Consider the following 20539-nt stretch of genomic DNA (forward strand, 5'->3'; position numbering starts at 1 on the left):
GGGCGGGTTTCCCAGCGCGCTGAGCGGGCCTTCGCGGCGGGGGAGGCTGGACTGGGACGGGCTGACGGGAAGTCGAGTGCCGCGGGGCTGGCGGCTGGCGGTTGGGGGCCGCGGCCGCGTCTCGGGGCTGCAGGCGGGGCGGCGCGGGACGCCGAGGCCACTGCCAGCGCCCCCCCACCCCAGCCTGGGGGCGTCCTGACCGGGCGGGGACGCGCACGGGGGACGCGCACAGCCTGGAAGGCAGGTACGCGCAGGACGCTCGCGGACGGTGGGGACGGTGGGGGCCCGGGGTTCTCCCACCAGGACCGGCCTCCGGGGGCTCCGAGCTCCGAGTGTACAGACCACTGCCCTCACCAGTCGACCGAGATGGGAACGGGAAGCGCGGGAGAACCCTCCTCCAGCGGTCACGGAATGGGGTCCCGTCTCCCTCCCCCGCACACGCACGTATCTGACACATGCGGGCACAATCACGGCGTTCCTTGCCTGGGCCGCTGCCCCCACGTGGTAGATAAGAGTCCTCGACCTCTGGTCAAAGCTGGTGGGTGTGAAGGTTGGAGGTGGGGCTGGACCCGGAACTCTTTTTTTTTTTAATTTTTTTAAATGTTTTTTGTTTCTGAAAGAGAGAGAGAGACAGCGTGAGCAGGGGAGGGTGAGAGAGAGAGGGAGTCACAGACTGAAACAGGCTCCAGGCTCTGAGCTGGCAGCACAGAGCCCGACGCGGGGCTCGAACCCACGAACCGCGAGATCACGACCTGAGCTGAAGTCGGTCGCTTAACCGACTGAGCCCCCAGGCGCCCTTAGACCCAGAACTCTTAAGGGGGTGGGGGGCAGGCAGGATGAGCTGACAGCTCTGGGAGTCTCTCGGGATGTGAAGCCCCACTTCTCCCTCCTCTCCCCCATCCCCGCCCCCAGCAGGTCCCCCAGGCTCCTCTGCACACAGTTCTCCCTGCCTGCTGCCCTCCTGGTTCTGGGGTACACATTCCCCAGCCCTATTCCAGCAAAGATTTGTGCAGCCTAGGCCCTGGGCTTCTGTGGGCCAGCTGGCCTGGCTCAAGGAGTCCCCATTCCCCTGAGCAGGAGGAGGGCCCAGCCCCACTCCCTCCCGCTCCTCCCCCTCCTCCCCCTGACTCTGCAGGCTCCCGAGGCCCTGCCTGAACAGGCCTGCTTGGCAGGCTGGGACATGTCTGGCCCCCGAGGACAGCCGGTGGGCGATGGCCGTGGTGGCGGAGGGGCTGGAGCCCGAGGCGGCTGCTACAGAAGATGCTGCACGAGATGCTGTAGATGCTGCGGATGCAGCACCCAGGGCCCCCCCCCTCCTGACTGGGAGCCGGCTGAACCTGGACTTGTACCCTGGGGGCTGCCACCGGCTACTACACCTGTGTGCCCGGCCGTCCGCTCAGCTGCTGGAAGTGCAGTTCTTGCGGCTGAGTGGCCACGAAGACCCTCGGCTGCTAGAGACCACCCTGGCCCAGGTGGTGTGCAGCCTGCGGCACCTGCGCTCCCTGGTCCTCAGAGGTGAGCCCTCCTGCTCCCGGGCCCTGTCCCAACCCCGCCCCCCACAAGGGAGGCTGGCTGAGCCTGGGCTCCTGGACGCCCGCGGCTCCCAGCCGACCCCAGCGTGGCTGTCTTTCCCGGGGCAGGTCGTGGGTGATGGCTATTAGCCGAGATGAGCCTGCGGTATCCGTCTGCCGGCATCTTGGTCTGTCCCTGTGTGGGTGGGGGTGGGGGAAGTCTGTGCCTCTGAGCTGAGCTGGGACCTGACTCCAGCTCTGAGGGCCACATCTGCCTTCCCCCTTCCAGGTGGGCAGCACCGGGATGTGCTGGGTGCCTGCGTCCGGGGCTCCCTGACCACACTGCCCGCTGGTCTGAGTGGCCTGACCCGCTTGGCCCACCTGGACCTGAGCTTCAACAGGCTGGAGACGCTGCCGGGCTGCGTCCCACAGATGCGTGGCCTGAGTGCCCTCCTCCTGTCCTACAACCGTCTGTCAGAGCTCCCTGATGCCCTGGGAGCCCTTCCCGCCCTCACCTTCCTCTCTGTGACCCACAACTGCCTGCGAACGCTGCCCAAGGCGCTGGGATCCCTGTCCACCCTGCAGCGCCTCGATCTCTCAAAGAACCTTCTGGACGCTCTGCCCCCTGAGATTGGAGACCTGAGCAGCCTCACAGAGCTCAATCTGGCCTCCAACCGGCTGCAGAGCCTCCCGACCTCCCTTGGTGAGTAGAGCCGGGGGCCCTTTTGGCTCCCTGGGCCTGATGGGGAGTGCCTGGCCTCCACTCTCACGTGGGCCCCCCTTTGTCCACAGGGGCCCCCGCACACTCAGGCGTGGCCCATCTCAGAGCCTCCACTCCCCCTGGGTGGCCCTCGTTTGCCTTCCCTTCCCCGCTGTCGAGGCCCCCTGCACAGACTTCCCCAGCCCCCCGAGTCCGGCCAGGGCCGGCAGAGACCGGCTGGCCCTCGTGCGCGCGGGCTGCTGCGGCCAGGGCTGGGGCGGCCCCGGCTGGCCCTCCGCGGGCCCTGAGCCGGCGCCTGCCCGCAGGGGGTCTGCGGTCCTTGCGGCTGCTTGTTTTGCACAGCAACCTCCTGACGTCGGTGCCCACTGGCCTGGCCCGCCTGCCGCTGCTCACCCGGCTGGATCTGAGGGACAACCGGCTCCGGGACGTGCCCCCCGAGCTGCTGGGCGCCCCCTTTGTGCGCCTTCGGGGGAACCCCCTGGGCGAGGCCCCGCCTGCCCTCCCCGGCCCCCCAGGTAGGCATGTTGCTGGGGAAGGTCAGGCCACAGACGGGCGAGGGGGAGGGTGCCACGGTTGTTCTGACAGCTCCTGTCCCTCCGCAGGGACACCTGTGATCCCGGAAATGCCCAGACTAGTCCTGAACGCAGACTTGGACAGGTGTGTTGGGGAGGAGAGATGGGGCCGGAGAAGCACGTCCTGGCCTTGTCACTCTGTCCCCGAAGGACACCTTGGTCCTGCCTCAGGGGTCTTCTAGGGTTTCCCAGAGGTGCCCGACTCAGATGTACACGTGTGCACCTTCTGTGTCTGATGAGATGTCCACCCTGTCTTGCAGCTTCCTTGTGACCCCCCAAGGCTGCTCGGTGACCCTGGCCTGTGGTGTCCGCCTACAGTTCCCTGCTGGGGCCACTGCCACACCTGTCAGCATCCACTACCGACTGTGGCTGCCGGAGCCGCGCCTCGTCCCCTTGGGTCCCCATGACACTCTGCTCAGCCGTGTCCTGGAGCTGCAACCCCATGGGGTGGCCTTCCACCAGGCACGCCCAGAACAAGTCGGGGCGGGGGGTGGCAGGTGATGAGGGCCCAGGTTTGGCCCCAGCGCTCATGCCACCCTTGCCTGGCAGGAGGTGGGCCTGTGGCTGCTCTTTGTGCCCCCACGGGCCCGGCGTTGCCGTGAGGTGGTGGTCAGGACCCTGAATGACGACGGCTGGAGGGACCTGGAGACTCAACTGGAAGAAGAGGGACCCAAGGTGAGAGCCACGGTGGTCCCTCCTGCGAAGGTGCTCCTGGGAGCACTAGAGAGTGGCCCTGCCCAGACCCCACCACCCCACTCCCCCCCCCCACCCCACCCCCGCCCGGCGGCTCCACCTAGACTCCTGTCTCCCCCTGCCCGGTGGCTCTGCCCAGACTGTCCCCCTTTTGACCGTGTTCCCTCTGACTCCCGCCCCCCGTGTCCAGCGGCTCTGGGCCCACTGCCAGGTGCCCCACTTCTCGTGGTTCCTCGTGGTTTCACGTCCTGTGTCCAATGCCTGCCTGGTGCCACCGGAGGGCACGTTGCTGTACTCCTCAGGAAATCCTGGGGTCAAGGTCACATTCCCGCCTGGGGCCACCGAGGAGCCCCGTCGGGTCTACATGCAGGTACAGGCAGGGCCATGGCGGGTGGTGGGTGCGCCTCAAGGCGAAGTGAGTGCTCAGGTGGCCTTTTTGCCCCCAGGTGGTGCGAGTGGCCGGCAGGGAGCTTCGGGCCCTGCTGGAGGAGGCTGGGGCGGCGGCCAGCCCCCTGCTTTGCCTCTCCCAGAACGGCCCCCCAAGCTTCCTCCAGCCCGTCACAGTGCAGCTGCCTCTGCCCCCTGGCGTCACAGGTAAAAGGTGGCATCTGGCCCACCTGAATTCCTGGCCACCGGGTTGAGGGGGCCAGTGCTCAGATGGGGAGCCCCTCCGAGGCTGACGTCAGCCTGCGGCCCCCTTTCGTCCCTAGGCCTGAGTCTGGATCGCTCTTGCCTTCACCTGCTGTACCGGACCCCTCCTGAAGCTACGTGGGATGACATCACCGCTCAGGTGGCCCTGGAGCTCACCCACGTGTATGCCCGCTTCCAGGCCACACACTTCTCCTGGTCAGCGCCCCACCCGCCCGGCCCCCTCCGTCGCCCCCCCCCCCCCCGCACGCCTGTCCCGCAGCCGCACTCACCCCGACGCCCTGGCAGGTACTGGCTCTGGTACACCACCAAGACGTGCGTGGAGGGCCTGGCCCGGAAGGCCTGGGAGCGGCTGCGGCTGCACCGCGTGAGTCTCATCGCGCTGCAGCGACGCCGTGACCCCCAGCAGGTGCTGCTGCAGTGTCTGCCCCTCAGCAAGGTGCGCATCTGCAAGGCCAAGGGGGGGCTCCGGCTGTGGGGGGTGCGGGGCCTTGAGCTCCCAGCCAGCGCTCCCCCCGCAGGTGGATGCCACCCTGCGGCGGCTGCTGGAGCGGTACCGAGGCCCCGAGCCCTCTGACACGGTGGAGATGTTTGAGGGCGAAAAATTCTTCGCTGCCTTCGAGAAGGGTATTGACGTGGATGCTGGTACGCCCCCCTATCCCTCGGGGGCTGGGCGGGGATGCTGGGGTCTATTCCCCAGGCTCCCCGCTGAGCCCACCCCACCCCCCAGACCGCCCAGACTGTGTGCAGGGCAGGGTATGCTTTGTCTTTTACTCACACCTGAAGAACATGAAGGAGGTATATGTGACCACCACCCTGGACCGACAAGCTCAGGCTGTGAGGGGCCAGGTGGGTCAACTGGGTAGGGTGCCCCCGGCTGCCCAGGCAGCGGCCAGAACACTGAGCCCCACCTCATCCCAACCCCAGGTGTCCTTCTACCGGGGAGCAGTGCCCGAGGAGGTGCCCGAGGAGGCAGAGGCTGCCCGGCACCGGAAGGGCACAGACAGCCCGTGGATGGCCACGCTGCCCATCAAGCTGCCGGTGTGGCCTGGGGTGGGGGGCAGTGCGTGTGAAGGGGACAGGGGTGGCACAGAGGCCCGGAGGGGCGAGGCTGGGGGAGGGGGGGCAGAGGGCAGGGCTCACTGCACCCCTTCCTCCCCACAGAGACTGCGGGGATCCAAGGCGCCAGGGCAGGGGCGGGGGACTAGCCTCTCCCTGGCACCTTTGAACCTGGGTGATGTGGAGACGGGCTTCCTGACCCAGAGCAACCTGCTGAACGTGGCCGGGCGCCTGGGCCCCGACTGGCCAGATGTGGCCCTGCACCTGGGCATGCCCTATCGCGAGCTGCAGCGCATCAGGCATGAGTTCCGGTGAGTTCCTTTGGGCCTCCTAGTGCTGGCTTTGGACCAGCCTCAGGCCTGGGGCCTGGCAGTCGGGAGGACCTTACGTGAGTCTGGCTGAAGCTGTGTCCGCGGTGGGTGGGGACAGGGCCAACAGGCAGGAGAGGGAGGGTCTGGCCACATCTCACCTAGGGTGCAGGGAACCTGCCCTGAGAGGGACAGCAGAACCTTGGGTGTGGTGGCTGGGCCTCTCCGTCACCACTCCCACCCCCCCACCAGGGACGACCTGGACGGCCAGATCCGTCATATGCTCTTCTCCTGGGCTGAGCGCCAGGCTGGGCAGCCGGGGGCTGTGGGGCGCCTCGTGCAGGCCTTGGAGCAGAGTGACCGGCTGGATGTAGCTGAAGAGGTGAGGGCGGTGTTGGAGCTCGGCCGCCGGAAGTATGAGGACAACATCAGGCGCACAAGCCTGGCCTCGCTGACCCCATCAGCATCACAGTCCCCAGAGTCAGCCCAGGCCTAGACCCCACCGACTCGGGGCTGGCCCCGGTGCACCCTGGCCAATGGCCGGAGGCTCCTGTTTTCAAGCCTTCCCTGTGCGTGGACGCAGTGACCCCTCCTCCCGCTCCTCCCCCACCATGTGTGACACAAATGTACTGTTCTGGCTGCTTCTCAGAGCTCAGTTTATTTGTCGGGTGGAATGGGTGGAAGGCGAGGGTGGCCTGAGATCAGAGGCCGGGGCCCTGCTGCAAGGGGACCCTGTGTGAAGACCTCACCACCGGCCCCCCCCCCCCCCATATGCCCAGGAGGGAGAGGGGCTGCAGCTACAAAGTAACGGGAAGCACTGGTGGATACAAAGTCACCTGCGTGCAGGGCTGCGGGTCAGCCCTGCTGGCCACCAGGTGCCGGACCCGCCCCATTCTCTCCCAGTACCTACTGTGAGGCCGGGGACGGTCCTGCCCTAGGACACCCCGTCCCACCATTCCTTGCCATCTGCTGGCCCGACGGGACTCGTCCCTGGGTCCCTGACCCTTGCGGGGGCGCAGGCCTGGAGGCCAAGGAAGGGCCTTTCGGGGCCTGGGGGCTGTGGGCGGCCGGTGCAGTGGCCGCGGCGGCCGGGAGGGGGAGCTGGAGCCCGCCCGCCGCGGCCCGGGCAGGGGGCGGAGCGCGCGGCGCCGAGCGGACGCGCCTCCGCGCCTCGGAGCGGCCGGGCGCGCGGCGCGGCGAGGCGAGCGCGGCGGCGGCGGAGCGCGGTGAGTGCCCGGCCAGCCTCTCCCTGGTGCGCGCCCACCCGAGCGCGGCCCGGCTGCGGGCGCCGAGGGCCGCCGAGGCGGCCGGGCGAGGTGACGGCTGCCCCGGAAAGCGACCCCGGGGGGGCGGGGGTCCGGGGCCGGCGGATGCTGAGGCCGCCTGCCGCCCGGGTGTGGGAGGCCGTGGGAGGCCGTGCTCGACCCCGGCGGGGCCGGGCGCGCTCCCCGCGCACACGTGTCCCCGCGGGGTGGGAAGCCGGGAGTCGAGCCGAAGCGGCGGAGGCCGGGGCGCGGGGGACGCGCGCGGGGACCCCCGCCGGGCTTGTGTGGACACGTGCGTGGCTGGAGTGCCCACCGCCTGGCGGGGGCAGCGTGACCGCCTGGGCCGGGTCTGGACCCCCTCCAGGGGAAGGGACCGGAGGCCTGAGCCGGCCTCGCAGCCGGGGTCCGCAGCCCCCAACCCAAGCCTCCTTTGTCTGCGGATTGGGGCCCCTCGGACAGGATAGAACGCGCCCCCTCCAGTGGGGAAGGGACCGGGGAAGCCTGAATGGGGAGCCTGCCGCCAGTGCCAGACCCTGAGCCTTACTTGCTCCGTCGCCTGTCGCCTTTCGTGGGGGTGGGGGCGCTCCGCAGCTTCGCTGGTGAGAGATTTTCTCCCTGGGAGGGGCTGGAAGGAGAGCGTCATCCCTTGAGTGGTCCCTGCGGGCAGCGCGGTCCCCAGCCTGCTCAGGTCCTTAGTTTACGTGGCCGCACACGTGGAGAAGGGAACAGTGAGGGCGGACAGCCCTGGGCCTCAGGCCTGGCTTGGTGGCCGGGTTTCTGTGGCAACAAGAGGGGCAGGGGGAAGGCCTTCACAGCTGTATGGTAAGCAAGGGTGGGAACCACAGAGTGCGGACGGACACAGGGGTGTCCTGGGGCCACTGGGCCCCTGGCCAGTCTCCCCAGGCAGAGCCCCTTCATTGTCACGGCTGTCCAGCAACCGTCTTCCCCGCTCCATCCTGCAGCCTGTGGCTTGTGATGTGGGGCCCCAGGACCCACTCTCTCCTCCGGCTTGGGATCTCTGGGCTTAACTGCTCCCCTCCTCACCTAGATGGCTCATCTGACTTCGGGAACCTCGCTACCCAGGTGTCCCTTACCCTGGATGAGAGGTGGGGTCTGGTGATGCTCTAGGAGGCAGGGCTCACTGAGTTCACCCCAGGGGGCAGGGGTGCATCTCCAGGAGACCAGAGTGAGGATATGGACCCTGCCCCGGACAGCCTGGGGCAGCAGAGAGCTGGTTGTGGCCAGTCTATATGCGGAGGGGATGGGGTGGGGTGGGGGAAAGGTCGGGTTGAAGTTCAGAGGTCACACCTTTATCTGCAGGATAGAACCTGGGAAAGCAGGTCCTGAGGACTGAGGGGGAGGGGGAGGGGGGCTTGGCGGGGCAGAGGTCTCTGGGAGTGCCAGTTCCCATGCCGCCTGGACCTGCCAGGTGAGCAGGCCTGTGGGCAGCAGCCAGTGGCCTCTGGAGACCCAGCCACCCCTTCCCTGGTGTGACAGGTTCGTCTCTCTGTGCCCTAGGGTGAGGGTTCCATGAAACGTGTCTTCACCCTGAAGACACACAGGTCTCACGAATGAGTGGGCACAGACTCCTCCCCCTCCCCCGCCCCGGACCAGATTCTCCTCGCCAAGGCGCAGGGGTGCCTGGGCACAGAGAGCGCACAGAGTCCTAGACAGATCCAGCCTTCGGGCTGCAGACGGGAAGCCACTGGGCAGCTGGGGCCGTGGCCGCCGTGGCCTGGGGTGTCTGTGGGCAGCTGGCTTGGCTTCACCGGGTCAGCCTGAGTCAGGCCCACCCCCCTTGGGCCGATCAAATCTGAGTCTGGGCCCTGCCTCTCAGAAGCCGCCACGCCCCTTCCCATCCCTTCTCCCAGGGCTGCGGGGAGCCTAGGCGCGCCCAAAGTGAAAGAGAAAGTCACCCCCCCAAGGCCAGCCCCGCCCCGCCCAGCGGCCAATCCCTGCCTCTGGCACCTCCCTCAGCCACTGGATCTCCTCCTTGAGCCCCGCGGGCTGGAGTCCTGGAGGAGCCCGGTCCTGTCCTCAGGGTGAGCCAGACTGGGGGCTTCGGAGGTGATGGGGCCGGAGGGCAGGGGGACAGCTGGCCTGGGAGAGCTGAGGTGAAGGTCACCAGTCCCCAGAGGGACCGCGGGTGTGAGCCAGCCTTGTGACCCTGGGCGGCAGTGCTGCGGGTGGGGGCCCCAGGAATCTGAGGGGCCCCCTGACAGGAGGCTCCTGAGCTCGGCTCTGGCTTCCCAGCCCTGCCCCCGGTGAGCGGGGCCCCGTCTCCTCCAAGCCCTAGAGTGGATTGGGGAACCAACCACCGCGAGCCTCAAGAGAGCCAGCTGTCCCCTCCCAGCTGCCCCCTAGCCTGGGCCCCAAACACCCCTGAAGCTTCCGGAGGCCCTGGTCTGTGTGTGTGTGTGTGTGTCCATCTGTCTGGGAGACAGATTCCTGGGAAGGGTGCTCAGGAGGGTAGGTGCAGCGCTGGTGTGGGTGAGCTTGGGGCTTTTCCACGGGGAGCGACTGTCCGGGGTCTGTCCTGGAACAGCAGCCGCTCCCGTGGCTGAGGTGCCGTCATCTACCGGGGTAGCTGCGAGCTGGGCTCAGGCTGGGGGGAGGGGCTCCTCGGCGCCAGCCCGCATCCCGAAGAGGGCAGGCACCAGCCGCCACTGCTCGAGGATGAGGGGGGCACGCTCAGCCCAGGGCTGAGATGCCTGGCTGGGAATGGAGAGGCGCCTGGCCCTTTAAAGGCAGAGTCGCTCACGTGTGTGCTCACTGTGCACGTGAGTGTGTGTGAGCTTGAGGCCAGCTGGGAGGATGCAGAGGCAGGGGGGTGGCTGCAGGGGAACCTGATGGCCCCAGAGATGGGGCCACAGGTGGGTGGGTGAGGGGCTTCGTGTCCCCACACAAGACCTGGGGAGGAGACTGGGGGGGGTTGCTTATTTCCCTGATGTGCCTCTGCATGATCTGTTCCTCCCTCTGCTGATTCCTCACCCTCTTCTAGAAGAGAAGTGGTGGTTTTGAAATTCCCCAGAAAGTGGAGGACCGCCCCTCCCCCCTGCCCTGCCCGCCCTCCACCGCCTCTACCTCGTCCGCCCGTCTCCCACGTCCACGTCTCCGGCTCCTTCCAGGGTGTGCTCAGTTAAATGGCTGATAAGCCGATCAGGTCAGAATGCAACCCTGCCCTTGGCTCCACCCTGCCCCGTGTGCCTGGCCTATGGCCCCTCCTGACCCTCCCTCTGCCCTTCAGTCTGCCAGCCAAGCTCATCAATGGTGGCATCGCTGGGCTGATCGGGGTCACCTGCGTGTTCCCCATCGACCTGGCCAAGACCAGGCTGCAGAACCAGCAGAATGGCCAGCGCATGTACAGCAGCATGTGAGTGTGCCGGGGTGGGGGGGGCTCAGACCCCTAAGCCCTGGCCCCGCATTCCTCGCCCTGGTCCACAAACGGGGAGACTGAGGACCAGGCAGGCCTGGGGAACGCCCTCACTGGCCCCCAGCTCACCCCCCCTCCCCCCACCTTGGCTGCAGGTCTGACTGCCTCCTCAAGACCATCCGCTCGGAGGGCTACTTTGGCATGTACCGCGGTGAGGCTGGGGATGGGGCAGCCGTGGGTAGAGGGGCCCTGCTGTGGCGGCCGGGAGGCGGGTGGCCAAGCCAGGCGGGGTGGCGTGCTTGGGCCAGGTGTGTGGGTGTGGACGGGACCCGTGTGGAGGCCTGGGTGCTGGGCCAGGGACACAGGGCGGGACCTCTGGGGAGGGCAGTTCCGTGCGGCACCCCCCACCCCCCACCGCCTGCCAGCATGGCCACTGCCTTCTCCGTCTTCTCCCTCGCCTTCCGGGGCAGGTGGGGCTCCATCTGTGCTGGCAGGCTGGACGGGGCGAGGGCGCTACTGCAAAGCTGATTAGGAGACAATCCCCAGGCCTGGATTTGCCCGGACGCGGTGTGAGCGGTGCGAGGGGCTTGCCGCTGCCGCCCGGGCAGGCCTGGCACCGGCGCGTGCACTGTGTGCTCTCACCTAGCGCCCCCACAGCGTGAGCTCCCTGTCCCCGCCCGGTCCTGCCCCACCTGGCACCAATGTGGGTGAGAGGGCAGGAGGAGCGGGCCAAGGCGTGACGGGGGCAGGGCTCTGCCAGCTGGGAGGCTGGTGCTGGCTGAGAGCCTCTCCAACCCCACAGGAGCCGCCGTGAACCTGACCCTCGTCACCCCCGAGAAGGCCATCAAGCTGGCTGCCAACGACTTCTTTCGATATCAGCTCTCCAAGGATGGGTGAGGGGCTGGGGGCCAAGGTCGTGTGTGTGTGAGTGCGCGCGCGTGTGTCTCTCTAGACAAAGGGCAAGAGCTCTGCCCTCCTGTGCCCCTCACCTTGACTCCTTGGCCTCCCTGCCTCCTGCACTGGGAGGGAAATGGACGCCGAGTCAGTGGTGCTCAGGCCCCAGTGGTCCTGACCCCCAGCCACTGTGAACTGCCCCTTGCGGGTGGGATTTGGGAGGCGCTGACCAGCTTTCCCCTGTCACCTGAGGGCGGGACTGAACGGGTGGCCCACTGGCCACATGAGACCCCCCAGCTCTCCAGGGCCGAGTGCTTGCGGATGGTCCTCCCGCCTTCCCAGGCCCTGCCTGCGGGGCCATCTGTCTGTTGGGCTCGGTGCCCAGGGCTGGTGGGCGCCATACCCCCACTGGGCTGCATCCGCCTTTCCCGCTGCCCGTCCACTTCACCCCTGGGGCGGCAGGGGCTTCCGCTTCGGCACCTTGATCCCTACCCCTTCCCCACAGGCAGAAGCTGACCCTGTTCAAGGAGATGCTGGCGGGCTGTGGAGCCGGCACCTGCCAGGTGATCGTGACCACCCCCATGGAGATGCTGAAGATCCAGCTTCAGGACGCAGGCCGCATCGGTGAGGGGGCAGGGCAGGGACACAGCTGGGGACCTGCCCCCAGCCCCCGCCTTGCAAGCAGGCCCATCCCTTCTCTCCGCAGCCGCCCAGAAGAAGATATTGGCTGCCCAGGCCCAGCTGTCGGCCCAAGGGGGTGCCCAGCCCTCTGTGGAGGCCACGGCCACCCCCCGGCCCACGGCCACCCAGCTGACCCGGGACCTGCTTCGGAGCCGGGGCATCGCTGGCCTCTACAAGGGACTGGGGGCCACACTGCTCAGGTGGGGGGGACGGTGAGGGCCAGGGGAGGAAGGAGGAAGGCCTGGCCACCGCACACCGGCCAGTCACCAGCGTCCCCCGCTCCCCCCACAGGGACGTCCCCTTCTCCATCGTCTACTTCCCCCTCTTTGCCAACCTGAACCAGCTGGGCCGTCCAGCATCCGCGGAGAAGTCTCCTTTCTACGTGTCCTTTCTGGCTGGCTGTGTGGCTGGGAGCGCGGCTGCCGTGGCTGTCAACCCCTGTGACGGTCAGTTCCTGGGGCCACAGCTGGGGAGGGAGGCCCAGGGGTGCGGTGGGAGGAGGCAGGGCCGCATGCTGACCTGCAGCGCCCCTCCCTCCCCCGCAGTGGTGAAGACCAGACTCCAGTCGCTGCAGCGCGGCGTCAACGAGGACACCTACACGGGGTTCCTGGACTGTGCCAGGTGGGAAGGCCCCGTGGGGGCGGGGCGGGGCGGGGGGGAGGCCCCGGGGGGGGCGGGGGGGCACAGCCTTGACCGCCCTGTCCCCACAGGAAGATCCTGAGGCACGAGGGCCCCTCGGCCTTCCTGAAGGGCGCCTACTGCCGTGCCCTGGTCATCGCCCCGCTGTTCGGCATCGCCCAAGTGGTCTACTTCCTGGGCATCGCCGAGACCTTGCTGGGGCTGCTGCAGCGGCCCCAGCACTGAGCCGAGGGACCACCCATGCCCTCCAGCCGCCTGGGACCAGAGTGGGGCCGGAGCCGGGTGGCCTGGCCAGGACTGTCTGCCCCTCCGCGAGTGGACGGGGGTGTGGGGGAGCAGAGGAGGGGCGCAGGGTCCACATGGGTGGTGCGCACAGGGCCCCCCGAGGGGTCCTGCCTGCACGACCACTGGGATCAACGTCTTATTTATGTAGAAAATGCAGAAATCTTTACATTCCTGGAGCCAGCCCCTGCCACGGCTCCGCCCCGGCCTGAATGCCCCCAGGGACAGAGCTGGTCTCTGGGCTGGGGTCCCCAGGCCTGGGCTGGGCAAGCGGGACCCTACCCTCCAGTCTACCAGCTCTCGTCCCCGAGGCTTGGCCCCTAGTCTACAAAGGGGACCCCGCACAAACCTATTTATTAACTTGCTGAGCACAAGTGCTCTGTCCACCCCGTGTCCATCCGTCCAGCCTCCCGTTGCTGCTCTCCTTCTCGCCTCAGCCCGGACCCCACTTTGCCCCCCAGCCAGCCTTGCAGGAGGATGGGGTCTCCTGCCCCCCGTATTGAGCCAGGAGTCCCAGATGGGGGTCGCTGAGTTCTGACTCCCAGGGCAAGCCCCCTACTCTACTGTGGGACCCAGCATCCCTCCCGGCCGGGCCTCTCTACCCCCATCCCGGGCTGAGGGCCCGTGGCGCGTGAGGTCCGTGTGCATGTGCGAATGTTCTGGGGAGGTTTTGTCCACCAGCCCTCAACCAGCCCAGCCTCTGAGAGACGGGACTGTGGCGGGGCCGCTGGCCTCCCCCTGGGGCCGGGCGTCGTGTGCTGAGCCCTAGGCCCCCCTCTGACCCCATCCAGGCGTTTGTTGTCCCCAGCCTGGTCCTTGCTGCATCTCACCAGACCCCTCTTCTGAGACCCCCCACCCTGGGTCTGGGATTGGCCAGTGGGGGGGGGGGCAGGCGTGAGGACCCGTAGGAGCCTGGGGGTGCCTGCTTTATTTCCAGGGGCAGTACCTGCCCCCTCTGCCCTCGCAGGGCCCACCCTACTCTCTGGGCCTCTGCGTAAGGCCCCTGACCACGCTCCGTGAGTTCTGCTCTCCCGGACCGCCCTACTTCATAGATGTTGTGAATTGAAGCCTCCCTGCCCCACCCCAGGCTACGTGATTGTGTTGGTGGTTGATCCTGACGTGCTGGTGCTGTGTACCCCCACCTGGGCTCCCTCCTCAGAGGCCCCTTGCCGGTGACACTACCTGGGGCTCAGGCCTGGCCCCCCCCAGTTCACGGTTGTTCCCGGGAGCCGTCCTCTCCCATCGTGTCTGTACCTTGGGAGCTGCTGCTGCTGCTTACAGAATTATATTTTTTCTTTTGAAGAGTTTTAAGAAGTTGTTAACTTTTTGTGTCTTGTCCTGTAAGAAGATAAATAAATATTCTAAGTAGATTCCCTCTTCTCTGAGATCTGTTAGAACCAAGTAGGGGAGGGCAGTCTTCTCTTTGGAACTGGCTTCCCTCCTGCAGACCTACCTCTGTGCCCACCTGCTGACCGGCACACGGCCTGGGCGGAGGGCCTGGGCTAACCGCCTCGCTCTCGCTCTGGCTGGGTTGGGGGTGCAGGAAGGGCATCCTCGGCCCCGTGCTTTCCTGACTGCAAGCCACCTTAGGGATCAAAGGTGGAGCTGGGGTTTGAGGGGGGGGTCTCAGTTCCCCGGGGATCCTGGGTGGCTGCGGGCGGGCGGAGCCAGCGGCGAAGCAGCCCCCGCCCCCTCAGCTCGCTGCGCTGAGAGCAGTGCATTGTGGGAAACTCCCAGTCCCCGCAGCCGCAGCCGCAGCCGCAGCCGCAGCCGCCGCCCGCCACCGGCCCTGGTCCCGCGGCGAGCGCGCAGCGCCGAGGTGGGAGCGCCAGGAACAGCAGCGTAAGGCACTGGGGACTCGGGGGCCTGGGGTCAGTGGTGTGACCGTGGGGACACCGCGGGGAGAATCGCTGGCTCCCGCCTTGAAGGTCACTGGGGGTGTATGCTGGGCCCCTGGCTCTCTCCAGCCCAGCAGCTCCTGGGAGGGGGAGGGGGCAGCTGGGTGACGACAGTGTGAGTCAAAAATAATGGGGTGTGGGGGGGAGGCAGACCACCTGTCCTTGCGCTTAGCAGCTGGATGCCCATCCGGAACAGCCCCGGGCTCCCTGGGAAGTGGGGCAGGGGTGGGCTGCTGTCAGGGCACCCCCATCACGCTATGACCTACAGGTGACCTTCGGGTGTGGCTAGTGTGCCGGCCTGGGTGGGAAACCTGGGCTGCTGCTTCCCACATGGGCTCCCTCTCCCCGAATGGGGGTGTGGGGGTTGGGGAGGTTCTAGTCCTCTTGGAGGAGAGGCAGATGGCTGGGTGTCTAGGTCTTTGGAGAGAGATGACTCAGGCCCAGCCCAGTATTCCCAGTACCCTCACTTCAAACACTGAGGATCTGGGCCAGGCCTTTCCTACAGCCCGGAGTCCCCATCCTCTGCCCTGGCCCAGATTTGAGGGTGCTGAGGCTGACTGACGTGGTCTGTGTCCACTCCAGTCTCACACCAGGAAACTGCCCCCCTTGCCCCACAGGCAGACACAGCCTCAGAGTCGGGAAGGACTCCCTGCCCTTGAACTAGAGCAGGGAAAGCTAGCCTTGGGGTGGGTACCAGGAGCTGGGGAGGGGCAGATGGCTTGCCAGGGGGCACAGGCCTGTCACTGCCTGTCTGGCTGGCTTCTCCAGCCTCCTGGGAAGACACCTCAGGTGTGTCGCATCCCCGTTCTGGCAGCCTTGAGCCCACTCCCACCCTGCTGGCACCAGAGAGCCCAGGCTCTTGATTCCTGCCCTGCCCCCCCTCTCCCTGGACCCGGTCCTCCTGAGAAGGTATGCGGTTGGTTCTGCCCCAGGCACGCCCCAGCTGCCGTGCCCTACTTTGGCCACATACCCTCCTCAGGGCCGGGTGGGGTCTCACTTCCCCATCAGGGCCTCCCTGCCCCGGGGTCAGGTGGAAACAGCACGTGCTTGGGCAGGACCATTTTGCAGGTGAGGAAACAGGTCTCTGGCTGGAGTCATCTGGCACCCCCAGGCTGTTCGGGGCCCACAGGCCCCGGCTGTGTGGTTGGACGGTCTTCTCGGAGAGTGGATGGGGGCAGATGGAGAGGAAGCCCTGGAGATGGGGCACCCGGAGCCAGGGTTCCTGGGGGTTGGTCCAGAGAATGGGACGGGGTCTCTATGGGGACAGGGCCGTAGGGGCTGAACGGGAGGGCTGAGTCTCTGGCCACAGCCTCACTGTGACTCTTTCCAGGCCTAGATAATGCCCAGGAGTGAGCTGTCCTGAGCCGCTGTGGGCCAGCTACCTGCCTGTGCACGCACACTCCACGAAGCATCAGCCACCATGGAGTCCAGGGGGAAGTCGACCAGCAGCCCCAAGCCCGACACCAAGGCCCCCCAGGCCGCTGCTGAGGCCAGAGCCCCGCCAGCTGCAGATGGGAAAGCCCCGTCAGCCAAACCTGGGAAGAAGGACACCCAGGCAGAGAAGCAGGAGCCTCCAGCAGCCCCCACACCGCCGGCTGCCAAGAAGACCCCAGCCAAGGCAGACCCTACGCTTCTCAATAACCACAGCAACCTGAAGCCGGCCCCTGCAGCCCCGAGCAGCCCGGAGGCGACCTCTGAGCCCAAGGGCCCTGGGGACGGGGCTGAGGAGGACGAAGCTCCCAGTGGAGGCCCAGGGGGCCGAGGCCCTTGCCCCTTTGAGAACTTGACCCCGCTCCTGGTGGCTGGGGGTGTGGCCATGGCAGCCGCAGCCCTAATTCTTGGTGTGGCCTTCCTGGCCCGGAAAAAATGATGGCTGGTGCCCAGGTGGGGGCCCAGCCACTTCCTGTACAGACCTCAGGAATGTAGTGCATGCCGAGTTCTCACACAGCTATGTATACATACATACATACATGATATATATACTCGTATACCCCCACATACATGCAGAGGGAGAGAGCTGGATGGGCCCCCAGTAGAGGGAACCAAGCCCCCTTCTGGCCCCCCAGCACTTCCCCTTCCCAATCTCCGGGGCGGAGGGAGCCCAGGCTCCAGAGTTTACTGAGGAGGAACACAAGACAGCTCCAGAGGTCGTGGCGGGGGCCAGGGTACAGGGGCGGGGTGGGCAGGTGCACCAGCCTGTCCGGAGAGGCACCAGGGGTCCTGTGAGCTTCCTGGCAGCCGAGTCCCCAGGGCTGGGGAGGGGTCAGGGGTGGGCTCTGGCAGGGGCCCAGCCCCGGAGGGGACATTAAAGGGTATGGCTGTTTCACTCTCCCCATTTCTGCTCTTTGTTTGTAGCTGGGCAGGGTTGGGGGTGCATCTGGGCAGGGCCGGTGCCAGGGGGCTGACCTGAGTCAAGCGGTCACGGCAGCAGACCTTCTATGCCACCGCTGCCCATCACCTGCACCCTCGCTGGGTGGACGACAGCCCAAAGGCCAGTCTGGGGAGGGGAGGGGTCCCATACTTCACCCAGCTGTGCCCCAGGCGGGCCCCTGAGGCTGGGGCCACCTCACTTCCTGCCCTGAGCCTCTGCCTTGTCCTGGGGGCAGCTGAGAGGCAGCGGGGAGGCTGGGGCGGGGGTGCATGGAGGGTCTGCCCAGCCGTCATCCGTGGCTCCTCCCGCCCCACCCAGCACCCTTCGATTCTAACAAGCGTATACATGCAATAACACAGGTAGAATAGAGCTGCTTGGTGAGTGACCAGCGCCCACGTCCATTGCCCCTCCACGCCTGCAGGGACACTGCTGTGCAGCCCCTCCCTAGCACACCTGGTCCCAGCTTGGCCTGTGGCACGGGGGGCAGCGGGCAGGCTCCAGAGGGTGGCCCTGGGCCCTGTGGGAGCCCGACGTGTCCTTGCCTGGCCAGCCAACCACAGGAACCCTAGGCCTGAGTGGAGGCTGAGTCTGAAATAAACTGTATTGTTTAATGGCTGGGCTGGTGTCCTCACCTACATGGGGCCGGGGGAAGGCTTCCATCGTGGGTGGGGGGCACTCACATCCATACCAGCAGGCCTTCCCGGGAGGAGTGGGGGCTTCAGATGCCCCTCACCGGCCCTCCTGCCACCCCCATGCCTCTGAGCCTGGGCCCTGCCCCACCCCGGCCAGCCACAGCCGGGCCTCGGTGCCGCCCCGACCCTAGCCGGGCAGGGCTGGGACTGGAGCAGGGTGGCCGTGGGGTGCGGCAGGGGGACCTGCCAGGCTGACCCTCTGGCCAGTGGAGCCGGAGGGGGTGCTTTCTCCACCACTCTCTGCAGTGAACTCCCAGCTGTGGGGGCAGAGAGGACGTTGTGGAGATGGGCCTTCCCGATCTTCCCGCCCCACTGCCCACAGCTTCCTGAGCCCACTGCGGCCGCGTGTCCCCGCTGGGCTGGTCGGGCCTGCCTGTGACCCCAGCTGTGGGGAAGGCCCTGCAGGCCCCAGAAGTGCTCCCTGGGATCTGCCGCCTGGGGCCCTTGCTGCCCCCAGCCTCGGGAGCCAACGCGCATGCCCTTCCCTTCCCTTCCTGGTACCCGCCCTGCCAGGGTGGCACACCCGGTCTCCGTGTCTGCTCCTCAGGCCCAGACAGGCCCGGAAAGCTTCCTTGGTGTGAAAACATCCCAAACAGACCTGACCTCCTCCCCCAGACACGCGCGCCCCCCCCCCCCCCCCCCCCCCCCCCCCCCCCCCCCCCCCCCCCCCCCCCCGCCCCATCCCGGAACCTCCTTCTGTCGCCTGCCTCCACCCACTGGCTCCTCCAGCTATCTGGCCAGAGCCTGGCCACATGGGGGCGCCTGCGGGCCAGACACTGCCCAGAAGGCCAGCCTCCAGGCCACCGGCCCCACGTCAGGGCACTTGCCACCTGTCTGCCGTCTAGTCCCCACTCCCATTTTCTCACTCTGTGGCTTGCTCTTTAAAAACATACTGCCCCTCGAGCAGATGTGACCTCGAGGACAAGTCCAGAGTCCAGAGCTTGGCTTTTTGACACAGGTACTCCCCCCAACGTTGCCCATCGGATTCATCACGGGTTTAGATGGTTTCCAAACGTTTGTCCCATGTGTCCTTGGGGTGGAACGTGTGTGATGCGAGCACATCTTTCTTTTCTTTTATTGTGGCAAAACACACATCACACCAAATGTCGCATCTTTTTGCTTAAATGTTTATTTTGAGAGAGTGCGAGAGCAGGGGAGGGGCAGAGCAAGAGGGAGAGAGAGAATCCCAAGCAGGCTCTGCACGAACTCATGAACCGGAAGATCATGACACGAGCTGAAACCAAGAGTCATCGCCTAACCGACGGAGGCACCCAGGTGCCCCTAACAAGCACCGTCTTCCCCGACTCTAGGCACGCAGCTCAGGGGCACTGAGCACATTCACACTGTTGTGCAGCCGTCCCCACCCTTCATCTCCAGAACTTTCCATCTTCCCAAAGGGAAACTCTGTCCCATGAAACAGGGACCCCCAGCCCCTCCCCACCGGCCACTCTCTGTCTCCGTGAGTCTGTGGACTCCAGGGGCCTCAGTGAGTGGGCCACACGGTGTCTGTCTTCCTGTTTCACTGAGCATCACGCCCCCCGGGTCCGTCCACGTTGTGGCAGGTGTCAGAGTGTCCCTCCTTGTCAGGGCCGAGAGACAGTCCAGGGTGTGGATGGACCCCATCCGTGGGCGGACACGGGGTCGCTCCCACCTTTTCGCTGCTGTGAGTTAACGCTGCTGTGAACGTGGCCAAGCTCGGATCTTCAGACTCGGCAGCCTCTTGTCCGGGATACACACCGGCAGGGGCGGCTGGCGCGGCGCGTGTGTCTGAAACCCCGGCGCTCTGCCGGGGGGACAGCCGTGAGGGCACCGCTCCCCTCTCCACCATAACAGAGGGCGGGGTGAAACACTCCAGTCCAAATGGGGCAGACCGACTTCTGGTGGCTTCTGTTTGCGCCGGCCTGAGGTCCTCCTTTTCACACAGTTCTTGGCCACTTGGGTCTCCCCTTTCATGATCTTTCCTGTCGGTGCCGTTTGTCCATTTTTCTTTTGCATGGAACACCTCCCGCTCCTGTTTGGAGGCCTTCTCTACGTGTTTTGCATACCCAGCTTTTGTCACAGTGCGAATGTCTTTCCTTTGCAGCTGGCTTTGGCTGGGTCTCCTGAGCACAGACCTTCTAAAGCCTGCGTTCATCACACGTAACCACCGTTCCCTTCACCGCTTATGCTTCTGGATCTCGGTTAGGAGGCTCTTTCTTATTGCAGGATAACAGTCTCAGCATTTGCTCGTGTTTAGTAAATGTCATTTCTCGGGGCACCTGGGGGGCTCAGTCGGTTAAGTGTCTGACTTCAGCTCAGCTCATGATCTCACGGTTCGTGGGTTCGAGCCCCGCGTCGGGCTCTGTGCTGACAGCTTAGAGCCTGGAGCTGCTTCAGATTCTGTGTCTCCCTCTCTCTCTGACCCTCCCCTGCTCGTACTCTGTTTCTCTCTCTCAAACACAAATAAATGTTTTAAAAACCTGTCTGGACCTCAGGTTTTGTGTGTGGAGTAAATGCAATGTTACTTCTTTTACGTCAGCAGATCCGACGGACTGTAGGATGGTCCGTCACCCCACTGACACCGCGTCTGGCTCCACTTCCCAGCGCAGCCAGGGCCTGGTCTGAGCCGGCTCGGCTAGCACCTGCTACCTGTTTGTGTAGCTTTGTGACATCACTTGCTAATGATCTTGTTTCTTTATTTCTAATTTTCCACACACCATTCCTGCAGTCGCTTCCCTGGGAATGTCAGAAGTTAGCTGAGGTCCCTGGGGCCCCATGTGGGGTTCTGATGCTGTTTCTGTCTCATTGCGTCCCTGAACTTGAGTAATGTAAGGACCTTTCCAAAATGAAGCAAACTCCTGGGGATAATCAGGGATAGCTGACATTATTGTTATTACTTAAAAAAATACTAGCTACAGACAGTACCCCCTGTATGAAAACCGCACACAGGCGC

The 20539-nt window shown here is 65.9% G+C and overlaps 3 protein-coding genes across 8 annotated transcripts; all 3 read left to right on the plus strand.

Moving 5' to 3' along the window:
- Positions 1-159: 159 nt before the first annotated feature.
- PIDD1 (p53-induced death domain protein 1) lies at positions 160-6157 on the plus strand. 4 transcript variants are annotated; one of them, XM_039221496.1, is made up of 16 exons: positions 160-244; positions 1136-1515; positions 1801-2214; positions 2538-2747; positions 2835-2889; positions 3065-3266; positions 3354-3479; positions 3688-3867; positions 3944-4091; positions 4208-4343; positions 4434-4584; positions 4667-4790; positions 4876-4994; positions 5073-5186; positions 5310-5515; positions 5765-6157. In XM_039221496.1, exons 2-16 carry the CDS (start codon positions 1212-1214, stop codon positions 6006-6008), a joined length of 2733 nt encoding a protein of 910 aa, XP_039077427.1. In that variant the 5' UTR covers positions 160-244; positions 1136-1211; the 3' UTR covers positions 6009-6157. The 4 variants fall into 4 exon arrangements, with proteins under 4 accessions (XP_039077427.1, XP_039077425.1, XP_039077428.1 ...); XM_039221494.1 differs by having other exon boundaries at positions 4876-5186; XM_039221497.1 differs by lacking the exon at positions 5073-5186.
- A 541-nt stretch (positions 6158-6698) lies between these two features.
- SLC25A22 (solute carrier family 25 member 22) lies at positions 6699-14016 on the plus strand. 3 transcript variants are annotated; one of them, XM_039221500.1, is made up of 10 exons: positions 6699-6738; positions 9779-9940; positions 10025-10150; positions 10306-10361; positions 10953-11043; positions 11550-11668; positions 11751-11925; positions 12017-12171; positions 12271-12346; positions 12436-14016. In XM_039221500.1, exons 2-10 carry the CDS (start codon positions 9921-9923, stop codon positions 12587-12589), a joined length of 972 nt encoding a protein of 323 aa, XP_039077431.1. In that variant the 5' UTR covers positions 6699-6738; positions 9779-9920; the 3' UTR covers positions 12590-14016. The 3 variants fall into 3 exon arrangements, with proteins under 3 accessions (XP_039077431.1, XP_039077429.1, XP_039077432.1); XM_039221498.1 differs by lacking the exon at positions 6699-6738 and adding an exon at positions 8324-8819; XM_039221501.1 differs by lacking the exon at positions 6699-6738 and adding an exon at positions 9634-9650.
- Positions 14017-14403: 387 nt separating this feature from the next.
- On the plus strand, positions 14404-17526 carry CEND1 (cell cycle exit and neuronal differentiation 1). Its single transcript, XM_039221536.1, has 2 exons — positions 14404-14488; positions 15875-17526. The coding sequence occupies exon 2, from the start codon at positions 15965-15967 to the stop codon at positions 16412-16414; it is 450 nt and encodes a 149-aa protein (XP_039077467.1). The 5' UTR covers positions 14404-14488; positions 15875-15964; the 3' UTR covers positions 16415-17526.
- Positions 17527-20539: the final 3013 nt, after the last annotated feature.

The sequence above is a fragment of the Hyaena hyaena genome, unplaced genomic scaffold (assembly GCF_003009895.1).
Source record: "Hyaena hyaena isolate Hyena2069 unplaced genomic scaffold, ASM300989v1 scaffold_989, whole genome shotgun sequence".
Taxonomy (NCBI): Eukaryota; Metazoa; Chordata; class Mammalia; order Carnivora; family Hyaenidae; genus Hyaena; species Hyaena hyaena.

Coding starts and splice junctions, on each gene's coding strand:
- PIDD1 (XM_039221494.1), top strand. CDS start 1,212: ATGGCCGTGGTGGCGGAGGGGCTGGAGCCCGAGGCGGCTGCTACAGAA. Junction 3,480..3,687: donor TGGAAGAAGAGGGACCCAAG/GTGAGAGCCACG, acceptor CCCCGTGTCCAG/CGGCTCTGGGCCCACTGCCA. Junction 4,092..4,207: donor TCTGCCCCCTGGCGTCACAG/GTAAAAGGTGGC, acceptor TTTCGTCCCTAG/GCCTGAGTCTGGATCGCTCT.
- SLC25A22 (XM_039221500.1), top strand. CDS start 9,921: ATGGCTGATAAGCCGATCAG. Junction 12,172..12,270: donor GGCTGTCAACCCCTGTGACG/GTCAGTTCCTGG, acceptor CCTCCCCCGCAG/TGGTGAAGACCAGACTCCAG. Junction 12,347..12,435: donor GGGTTCCTGGACTGTGCCAG/GTGGGAAGGCCC, acceptor CTGTCCCCACAG/GAAGATCCTGAGGCACGAGG.
- CEND1 (XM_039221536.1), top strand. CDS start 15,965: ATGGAGTCCAGGGGGAAGTCGACCAGCAGCCCCAAGCCCGACACCAAG.